This window comes from Coffea arabica, chromosome 9c (assembly GCF_036785885.1).
Source record: "Coffea arabica cultivar ET-39 chromosome 9c, Coffea Arabica ET-39 HiFi, whole genome shotgun sequence".
Classification (NCBI taxonomy): Eukaryota; Viridiplantae; Streptophyta; class Magnoliopsida; order Gentianales; family Rubiaceae; genus Coffea; species Coffea arabica.
The window spans coordinates 24833173-24844702 of record NC_092326.1 but is presented as its reverse complement, the minus strand read 5'-3'; the positions used below and the strand labels follow the sequence as shown (position 1 = coordinate 24844702).

The 11530-nt window shown below is 38.6% G+C and overlaps 1 protein-coding gene across 1 annotated transcript; it reads left to right on the top strand.

The window, feature by feature from the left end:
- The first annotated feature begins 8970 nt into the window (after window positions 1-8970).
- On the top strand, window positions 8971-9902 carry LOC140014152 (uncharacterized). The gene is made up of 2 exons (XM_072064562.1): window positions 8971-9068; window positions 9302-9902. The coding sequence occupies exons 1-2, from the start codon at window positions 8971-8973 to the stop codon at window positions 9900-9902; spliced, it is 699 nt and encodes a 232-aa protein (XP_071920663.1).
- The last annotated feature ends 1628 nt before the right edge of the window (window positions 9903-11530 follow it).

Here is an 11530-nt window from a genome sequence, read left to right as displayed (position 1 = left end):
ATTGCCACCACCATTTGATCCGTTTTCCTTTGAGAATCGTGTAAACATGAGTCTTTCGACGCTTTTAACAACTTTTGCTGCGGCAGCCAATTGAGTTGGATTTCTCACCCTAAGACTCTTCCGATTTTCAAACTGACCAGGTATGTGCTTTGCCCTATTATGAAGTTTGTGTAACTGGCTTGGCTGAATTTCAACTATTTCCAAAAGATGATTGAATCCAAGCATACTTTTTGCAATAAACCACGGGGATTGTCATTCACCACAATTCAATGATAAAGAATGAGGTATGCAAAAAAATTCACATGTCATGTAAAAATGAATATGCACAAGAATGCACACCTAACCATTTGTGCTTAAATTCTACAAAAAAATGCCATGAATGCAAGTAATTTGGAAAAAATGAGTTTCCTAAGAATGTATTTGCAAAAGAATGTTTTACAAAATGACAGCTTTGGCCAACAGATGTCATATTCAAATCTCTGGATATCTTAGCTCCGGAATTCAATGTTGCCAGAGGTATGACAAAAATGAGAAGAAATCTAAATGGACCAAACCACCAGTTGTTGCTCTTTGTGCTTGCTCATTGCAGAAACCTACCTTGGCGCCCATTCGGGTTTTCACCAAGGTTGCACCCCACCCCACCCTTAGCTTCTCCAAAAAATTTCACCAAATCACTTACTAGCACCAACTAGAGGGAATTTATGGAGTAGAAACTAGTTTAAGTAATTTTCTTGGAAGATTTGAGCTAGTTTGAAGCTTGAAACTTGGAGAAGTTTTCTTCCTTTTCCTTGCAAGAGGTTCGGCCATGAGAGAGAGAAGAAATGGTGATTTTTGTGAAATTTTAAGATATTTAATCACTTGGTAAAAAAAGTCAAAAAGTGAATAGTGTCCAACCAATCAAATGGTGACACTTGTCACTTCATAAATGAATCTCTATCTCTTTGTTTCCCCCTCATACCAATCCAAATAACATCCTCTACTTATCTCTTAACACCCGATAAATTAACTCCAGTATCCAAAACTTAACCTTATTGGCCGAATTTTTCCGAACTTTTCGCACTAGTGGGTCTCACGTCCACTATTTACTCTTAATTTTCTAAAATTTCTCCAATGCTAGGAAAATCATCTTAAAACTATAATTGCTCATAAAATTCACTAAGAAAATATTTCTACGCCAGAAAATGCAGAAAACATGCAATTAAGGGGAAATAAACCCTAGGAAAATAATTAGGGTTTTACGGGTTCTCACACAGTCCCATGATTTTAAATTTTGTTCGGGTCAGTCCCTTGATTTTAAACTTCTTGTTCGGGTCAGTCCCGTTTAAATTTTTTGTTCGGGTCAATCAATTTCCTGTTCGGGCCAGTCCCGTTTTAAATTCCTGTTCGGGTCAGTCCCGTTTTAAATTTCCTGTTCGGGTCAGTCTCGTTTTAAATTCCTGTTCGTTGGAATCATTTTGCGGCCAAATAACACAAGTAAGTATTTGGCGTCTATTTCTTTGTCTCAAGTTTTTTCAAAACTCAGACAAAGAAGGACAAACTGCAGACACCAAAATTTTAGTGTAATTTCATTTACTATTTATTTTTTAGTTTTTTATTTGTCGTGTTAGTTTTATTCACTTTTTAGTTTTTAGTTTTTTAGTTTTTATTTTATTATTTTTCATTTTTAAGTTTTTATTATAGAATTTCTCGAAAAGAAAAAAAAAACAAGAAAAAGCATTCAAAAAATATGTTTTAGTTGTTTGTGATTTAAATTCAATGTTTTCTTGAAAAAATGAAGAAAAAAAAAGAAGAAAAATGAAAATCGTAACTTTATTATTTCTAGTTTGTTTATTTTTGTCCGATGTTACTTAAATTGTTGTTTTTCTTACTTAATTTTATTTTTAATTTTGTTAAATTACTTAAAAAAAAAGCCACACATGCAGCGGCATAAAATGGTCATTTTGCATGGGAGTTTTTTCTGGATCGGATGGTTAAAGAAAGGAGGGGAACTGAGGTTGTTTATTAACCATTGAGATGAGGTTTTGGGGGGGGCAGCTGATATAAAAAGAAAAATGCAGCAAGGAATAGAGAGAGGCTGAAGTGGGTAAGAGAAGGAGTGACGGCTGAAAAACTGAGCGCTTAAAGAGTGTTGGCAGTGGGAAAACAAAGAGAAAGAAAACCAGCAAAGGGAAAATATCGGAGAGGTTTTTGACAGCAAAAGAGAGAAACGAAGAGAGGACTAGAGATACGGCTAGGGTATTTGGAGAGAGGCTGGGAGTTTTTTCGGCTGGTGGTCAGAAACCAGAGAGAGAACGGCTGACAAACTGAGAAAAATTCTGAGGGTGGCGGCTAAGAAAGTTGAGAGGAGAGATTAGGGAGCGACCGAGAGAGAGAGGAGACGGGGTGATGGCTGGAAAATCTGGAGAGAAAAGTGAGAAAAACCAAGAGGTTCTGGGGAGAGCTTAAGGGATTTTGGTCCAAGCCAAACCAAAGTAAAGAACCACCAAGAATCGAAGGTCTCGGCGATGGGTTGCTGACGCCGCTGCTACCATCAGAATCCACCACCACCGTGTGCAAAGCCTCACCGCAAAAGGCTTGAAAGAAAGCATTGTGAGCTACCCTTTTCCTTTAAATTCAAGTTTCCTTTTAAAAGTTCAGATTTTTGAAGCTTTCTAAGCGTGGATTCTCTGAATCTGTTTCAGATGTCTGTTATCATTACTTAGTATCTCGTCTCTTCTGTTTTATGTTCATGGGAAATGTTTCGGTTGTCAAAGTTTCTGATTTGCATCCTTGAAGATCTTGTTGCTTGGGTTAAGATTGTGTTGGTCTGAGATAATGTGCATAAAAATCTGTTACAATAATTTCGAAGCTCTCGATATGTTTCAGCAGCTGTGCGAACAGATTTTTTTTTTCTTTGAGTTGCTGAAGTTTTTGGTTTGTTTAACTTTTGAGACCTGTTTGCTTATCTCTGGGTTGCATTTGTCTTTCCCTTTGTTTTGTCTCTAGTTGGGTGCAATGGGGTGCGTAATGGGAATGGTGTACTTTGCAAAAGAAATTTCTTTTTCCAGACCAGAAACTTGCAAGGAAGTTTGTGATTTTGATGTTCCTTGAACCAAATTCAAAGCCACCTGTCTTTGTTTTGCGGTCTGGATGCATTTATCTACTTCACTACAATGCATTTGATTGTGCACAGATTACTTTGATCATGATAAAATGCATAATGCTAATCTGGGTTGCCTGAATAAGAAATGGAGAAATTTGCGGTAGCTTTTGTTCTTCAAGAGTTTGTATGTTTTCCAGAATTTTTGCATGAGCGTGAGACCTTTCTAAGGTTTTTTTTATGATGGTGAGTATGTAGTTTACGCCTAGTTTAAAACTGTGTGTTTGGGGTTTGAAACCAGAATTTTGATATACAAGCTGTGCGTTTGGATTTGTTTTGTTTTCTGAAAGCATAAAAGCAAAGTATTGCAGAAAACTTGCGGCACTTTTTCTTTTTCCTTCTATTTCTGTTTTTAGTTTGCACTCCTGATGGTCAGCTCTGATTCTCAATTTCAAATCCTGCTATGAAGTCGCATGTTAGTCAATGATGGATAGGTAGAATTCTGGTTTCTTGTTGAATTTGCCTGCATGATAAAATGGAAAGAAAAGTGCGGCTGAATTGGTGCAGAAAAGAAAGCCTTCTACGTATGCATGCATGAAAACCAAAAGGAAAATTTACACTTTAACCTTTCAAGTCTCCCATAATGCTAATTTGGCCCAAATAATTGGAAAAATCAATCAAATTGAGCCCTCAAACTTCCTTTTTCCTTTCAATTAGGCCCCAGCTTTGCGAACATGGCTGTTTGAGTTATTTAGATGCTTTAACATTTATGTGATTATTTGTGACTACTTGACCCTTGCTTTGTTCTTGGACCCTTGAAGTTCTTAAATGTTTCGATTGGACTCGAATGATTGACTAATTCTTTCAATTGGGTCTTTGTCTGCTTTAAACCTTTGAGTATAGGTTGTTTAGTCTATTTGGGTGTTTTAAGTGCTTCAATTTCGTGTTATTTTTATTCCATGTAATTAATTGGTAATTAAATTGGTGCATTAATCCCTTGCTTTGGTGGTTTTAGCCCAAGTTATCCCTTTCTTTGGTGACTCTAGCCCAAGTTAAGTCTTGTTCACTTTACTAACATCACAAACGGGGAGGTATAACTTCATCTATCCCTTTTTGTCTCTCTCCTATGTGATCCAACGTGCTAAGTGAGAATTGCATGTCTACTTGCTTCCCTTACCTTTCCTTATTTCCTTTCATTTATTTCATTTACTTTTGCCTTTATTAAGTTATTCTTTTATGGGGTATGTGTACACCTCTTGGCTTGTAATAGATAGGGCTTGGAGAGCATTTTTGTCCATTTTTCCCTTCCCCTTTTTTGTTTTAGTTAGCGAATGTAATAAGTTCATTAGATTGATTGCTTGCTTTTGTTGCTACGTGTTAATTTGCTTTATTAGGCTCTTGCATTTAGTCGAGCATGCTAAGTGTTATGTGCTACGTGTTTATAGGTGATTGGCATGTCTACTTGCTTTCTATAGTCATAGATGAATGTGATGGATGAATGCGTCACCGTGGCTAGTCCAACGCTGGCCATGGTCTTTCACCTCGAGCTCTCGCAAGTCCAATGTTTGTGAGAGAATTTTAGAAAAGGGCTAGTCCAATGCTAGACCCGATAGGCCGTCCCCTCTCGTTAGTACATACTTGCATGTTTCACTACATATCATGCATTTTTCTTAGTTTTCTAGCATTTGGCATGCTCCTCCAATCCTTTCCCCTTCATTTTAGGTTTTTGCATCCTCATACTAGTTATAGGGTACATTTGCTTGAGAGTCCCCTTTTGGTAAGGGAAACGAGGGAGTGTGGCTACAAAATAGCCTTAGCATGCTAGTTCTTCCTTCTAATCAAAGGGAAAATTAAAATCATGAAGTTAGGAGTCATTCCCATACCCGACTTGATGCATTCCTCTAGGTTCATACACTCTCATTTTTATCATATCACTTCCTCACCTTTTTTATCCACATTTTCTCATTATTTATATTTTTCTCACTCCACATGCCATGTTTGCACATTTTATTTCTTTTTCTATCACTTGTTTATTTTTCTACCCCACAAATTGCACCCAATTGCATTTATATATTTACTACCATTATACCTTATTTTCATCCACTTGCACACAAACACCTTTATTTTCTCTATTGGCACACTTGCAGTTTTCTTACATTCGCACACTTGCACTTTTCTTACATTCGCACACTTGCACTTTTCTTACATTTGCACACTTACACTCATACTTGAGTCCTCATTTGCACTAACCATGACCTCTATGAGGGCTTTCCTTATTGGCCACCACAACTCATGTGGTTGGGACCAAAAAGCCTCATAAGAGACATTTTAGATTTAGGATTGCATTTTTCTTTCTTTTTTCGTATCCATTAGTCACGTCCAACATGCAACGCATATTTTGGGTAGAAGAATTAGGAAAAGTAGGGCTAAGTCACGCAACTAGCTTTGGCTAGGGTAAGGGAGTGCCTTAGGCCTTGCCTTTGCCTTCTTCCTTATCAAATGTGACCCCCGATCCCTTTCTTTGGTTACGTAGACTTAAAAGTTCTTTAAAAAGGTTTGTTTACTTTTTCGTTCGAAAACAAAAAATCATTTTTGGGTGACTTGGTACACCCTAACTCTATACCAAGTGGCGACTCCATTTTTTCATCCAAAAAACCCTTTTTGAACTTTATTTGGCCAAACCGTCGCATTTCACAATCCCACGGCCTTCTATTTTCACTTTCACACACGTTCACATACATATCTCACACACTACTCATATTCACCACCAATCAAAAAGTGGGGCGCGACAAGGATGATTATTTTAATCTCCATCAGGGAATTTTAAGTGTAGTTGAGTATGAGACTCAGTTTACGAAGTTATCCAAATTTGCTCCTGAGTTGATAGCTACAGAGCAAAGGAAGGTAAGCAGATTTGTGCAGGGGCTCAATGTAGAGATACAGGAGACCTTGGCAGCTGGCCAGATTAACATTTTTACGGAGGTTTTGGAGAAGGCCCAGAGAATAGAAATTGCCAGGGCATAAGTAAGAAATTTTCATGCAAAATGGAGAGAGGCGCCTGGTGGACATCAAGGGCCGGCACAGAGTGATCGAAACATGCTACCCTCTAAAGCCGGTCGTGGAGCTGGAGGTGGAAGGTTTACGGGTACATCGAGGGGAGGTACCCAGAGAGGAGGCCAACGTAAAAGAGGACAAGGAAGAGATGTTCCATAGGGAGGCCAGACCTCCGCTTCCCGAGTATCCTGTGGATATTGTGAGAAATCGAACCATACCGAGGATAACTGTTGGAGGAAAGCTCAAAAGTGTTTAAGGTGTGGGAGTACGGAGCACCAGATTGTAATTGCCCCCTAATTAATGACGTTTAGTCGGCTGGCAAACCAAACCCGAAATCAACCAATGTAGGAGGGACCAAGTCAAGGGTGTCAACTAGAGTATATTCGTTGGACCAGTAATCGGTACCTGAACCGACGGAGACAGCGAAAGGTACGATTCCTGTTTTTCATCGTTTAGCCAAAATTTTGATAGACCATGGTGCAACCCATTCTTTTGTTAGCCCTACATTTATGTTTGGAATTGATGCGAAAGCCACAAGATTGCCATATGACTTAGAAGTAAAGATACCTACGGGTAACCAAACTTTACTTGCTAATGAGGTGTATAGAAATTGCGACATTTGGATTGATGAGCGAAAATTAGTAGTTGACCTCATAAGTCTGGCTATTAAGGGGTAAGATGTTATTCTAGGCATGGATTAGCTAGCTCATTATCATGCTCAGGTAGATTGCAGGATGAAGGTGGTCGAATTTTGCGTACCAGGTGAGGCAACTCTCAAATTAGACATGAAGGGTATGTTAGCCTCATCTGCTCTCATTTTGGGAATAAGGGCTAGGAAATTGCTTAGTCATGGGGCACGGGGTTACCTAGTTTTTCTGGTTAATACCCCGGGAGAAAAGATTAAGCTAGAAGATATGCCGGTGATCAATGAGTATCCAGATGTGTTCCCAGATGAGTTGGCGTCATTGCCACCTGAAAGAGAAATTGAGTTTAAGGTTGACCTAGCACCTAGAACTACTCCCATTTCAAAAACCCTGTATCGAATAGCACCTGCTGAACTTAAGGAGTTATTCAATTGCAAGACTTGTTAGAACGGGAATTCATACATGAGAGCGAGTCACCTTGGGGCGCTCCAGTACTATTTGTCAAAAAGAATGACGGGAGTTTAAGATTATGCATTGATTATCAAGGATTGAATGCAGTAACCATTAAGAATAAAAATCCTTTGCCCTACATTGATGAGTTGTTTGATCAATTACAAGGGGCTGTGGTGTTCTCTAAGTTGGATCTTTGACAAGGTATTATCAATTGAGAATTAGAAAGGAGGATGTGCCAAAAACGGCCTTTAACACTCGATATGGGCATTTTGAGTTTGCGGTAATGCCTTTTGGCTTAACCAATGCCCCAGCGGCATTCATGGATCTAATGCATCGAGTCTTTAAACCCTATTTAGATAAGTTCGTGGTGGTGTTTATTGATGGTATCCTAGTGTACTCGAAGACAAGGGAAGAGCATGAACAACACTTGAGAATAGTGCTACAAACCCTAAGAGAGCACCAGTTGTTTGCTAAATTTAGCAAGTGTGAATTTTGGTTAGAGAAAGTGGCGTTTCTAGGCCATATAATTTCAAAGGAGGGACTTACTGTAGACCCGGCTAAAGTGGAAGCTCCGAAGAATCCTACTGAAGTGCGAAGTTTTTTGGGTCTAGTAAGGTACTACCGTCGGTTTATAAAAAATTTCTTGAGAATTGCGGGACCCCGAACTAATTTGACAAAGAAACAAGGAAAGTACATTTGGGATGTTAAGTGTGAGAATAGTTTTCAAGAGTTTAAGAAGCAATTGACCATGGCTCTGGTGTTAGCTTTGCCAAATGGGAAGGATAACTATACGGTATATACTGATGCTTCGAGAGAAGGGTTAGGGTGTGTTTTAATGCAAAATAGGAATGTGATTGCCTATGCATCTCGAAAGTTAAAGTCTTATGAACAAAACTATCCAACCCATGACTTAGAGCTTGCAATGGTTGTGTTTGCTTTGAAGAAATGGTAGCATTATTTATACGGGGTGACATTTGAGATATATACGGATCATAAAAGTCTTAAATACTTATTCTTTCAGAAAGAGCTAAATCTGAGACAACGTCGGTGGGTGGAGTTTTTAGAAGACTATGATTGTACGATTAATTACCATCCAGGAAAGGCCAACATTGTAGCAGATGGTCTAAATCAAAAGGTTCAACTAGCAAGTTTAATGGTGGGAGAGTGGAGCTTGTTAGAGGATGTATGTGAATGGAACCCTTGTCTGGAGCCATGGAAAGTTATTTTTGGAAATATTGAGGTGAAGTCGACACTGTTGGATGGGATTAAAGAGGGCCAAATGAAAGAACCAACGGTACAAAAGTGGGTGGAAAAAGTGAAGAAAGGAGAATTGCCTGATTTTAACCTAGGTCCTGATGGATTTTAACGTTTCGAAATCGCATCGTTGTACCTAAGGATGAAGAACTTAAGAAGGAAATTTTGGAGGAATCTCACCGTTCTAGGTAGACGATGCATCCAGGTAGTGGTAAGATGTACCAGGATCTCAAGAGCTTGTATTGGTGGGATAATATGAAAACTTAGATTGCCCAGTTTGTACAAAAGTGTCTTACATATCAATAAGTGAAAGTTGAGCATAAAAAACCGTCAGGTCTGTTACAGCCTTTAGAGATCCCTGAATGAAAGTGGGAGCATATAACGATAGATTTTATATCAGGGTTACCACGAACTCAAAATAGGCATGATGCGATTTGGGTGATAGTTGATCGATTAACTAAGACTGCACATTTCCTGCCAGTAAATATGAAATATTCTTTAGAGAAACTTGCCAAACTCTATATGGATGAAGTAGTGAAATTACATGGGGTACCAGTGAGTATCGTATCCGATAGAGACCCCAGGTTTGTATCTCGATTCTGGCAAAAGCTGCAAGAGGCTCGAGGAAAGTGTATCATCCTCAAACCAATGGACAATTTAAGAGAACCATTCAAACTCTTGAAGATATGCTGAGAGCTTGTATTGTAGATTTTGGAGAGAGTTGGAGCCAATATTTAACCCTGGTTGAGTTCGCATATAACAATAATTATTACTCTTCTATTCAAATGGCCGCATATGAAGTATTGTACGGATGAAGGTGTCGATCACCAATCCATTGGGATGAAGTTGGAGAGAGGAAGATTATAAATTCAGCTACAATACCATGGGTTGAGGAGGCCTACGAAAGGGTAAAGGTGATTCGTCAGAGGTTTCAAATGGCCCAAAGTCGACAAAAGAGCTATGCCGATTATCGAATGAAGGATTTGGAGTTTGAGATAGGAGATAAAGTATTCCTTAGGGTTACTCCATTGAAAGGAAAGATTAAAGGAGGAAAAGGGAAAAAGTTGCAACCGAGGTACATAGGACCTTTCAGTATACTCCAGCGAATAGGAAAGGTGGCTTATCGACTTGAGTTACCAGGTAGTTTGTCTCAAATCCATGATGTTTTTCATGTTTCTTTGCTTAAGAAATATCATCCGGAGCCAACTCACATTTTGCCACCAGAAGATATTGAACTGGACGACTCTTTAACCTATGAGAAACGACCCATTCGAGTACTGGATAGGAAGGTGAATGACTTGAGAAACAAGCAAATTCCACTGGTTAAGGTTCTATGGAAACACCATGAGGTGGAGGAAGCAACCTGGGAGCTAGAGAAAGACATGCAAGAAAAAGTATCCAGAGCTGTTTACAACTAAAGGTATGAATTTCGAGTTTGAAATTCTCTTAAGGGGGAGAGAGTGTGAGTGTGAGAACCCGTAATTTTCATTTTCTAGGTTTTAGAATTTTTCATGGCTTGTTTTCTGCATTTTCGTGATTAGAAATTTTTTTTAATATAATTTTAAGGAGCAGATATAGTTTTTAGATGATTTTTCTAGTATCGAATGGATTTTGAGAAATTAAGAGCGTATACCGGACGTGGGACCCGCTAGTGCGAAAAGTTCAGAAAAATTCGGCCAATTAGGTTAAGTTTTGGATACTGGAATTAATTTACCGGGTGTTGTGAGATATTTAGAGGTACCAAGTGGATAGGTGTATGAGAGACAAAAAAGTTAGGCAAGTCATTAAATGAGGTGACAAGTGTCACCATGTGATTGGGTTGAGTTATCCACAACTATTCACCTTTTGACCTTTTTACCAAATTGGTTAAAATAGCTTAAAATTGACCAAAAATCTTCAAAAAACATCAAGAAGTGGCTGGCCCTCTCTTTCTCCCTTTCTCTCTCTCTTACTCCAAGCACAAGGAAGAAAACACTTCAATCTTGTTCCAAATCATCAAAACTAGCCATCCAACCTTGAAATTACTCCATAAAACCTCTTCAATTAGAGTTAGTGAGTGGATTTGTGGAGTTGTTTGGAAAGTTAAGGTGGTCAATAGCTCTCTCTCTCTTGTTCTTGAGGTAAGTTGTGAAGAACCACCCTCCTCCTTTAATTGATGCTTAAATCATGCTTAGTGGTAGTAAGAGATGCAAGTTTATGGATTATTTCTTGATTTGTGGTTGAAATGATGAAGTTTTATTATTTTTGGGGATTTTTCTGTTTTAATATAAGCATGATTGTGTGGTTATCTATGATGATTGGATATGGTCTATAATGACTTAAGGAGGTGGGAAAAGTGATTAATTGCAACCAATTTCTGGTTTGGAAGAAATTTCAGAAAACTAGGGTTCTTGAGGGGGCATTCTGTCCGAAATTTTAGGTCCTAGTTAGAGGTCGAATTGGCCTTAGCTCAAAACATAAAAGTTGTAGGGAATGACATTTTAGAGGTGCCTACAAAATTTCAGGTCAATCGGAGTAGTATAGAATGCGATAAGTCGAAATTACTATTGCTGTTCTGGTTTTACCCGAAATTGGGATTTGCTTCTATAATTGGTTGTTTTGGTCTGGATTGCTTCCGAATGAGTTGTTGAGGCCTTCTGATGAAATTTATCCCTGTTTCTTAGCTTTCAACTGGTTTTGGAATTTCTGGATTTGGACTTGTAGAGCCTGAGTTATGATATTTCCGCTAGAATGCGTTTTGGTGAATCTGTTTTACGTTTTGATGTAGTATCTTGCATTTTTGACCTGTTTGCACTCAAAACTGGGTTGAATGACCTTCTGTGATGTTGTAGCGCTGTCTTTTAGCTTCGAAAGGGTGGGTCTGACACCTTCATCCGATAGTCATAGGGCATTTGGTGCCATTACCGCAAAAAGAAGTCAAAAACTGTTTTTTCAGGGCCAAAGCTAATTGCATTTCCGAATTTTCTGGTTTTCTCTAATGATTGTATATGCTTATGGAACCCTATTGGGGTCATATTTGGCATTGATTTATGATTAGTTATCGAGT

Excerpts from the sequence above, each read along its gene's own strand:
- LOC140014152 (XM_072064562.1), top strand. The coding sequence starts at position 8,971 with ATGAAATATTCTTTAGAGAAACTTGCCAAACTCTATATGGATGAAGTA. Across the intron at positions 9,069-9,301 it reads GTATCCGATAGAGACCCCAG|GTGTCGATCACCAATCCATT; the intron begins GTTTGTATCTCG and ends GTACGGATGAAG.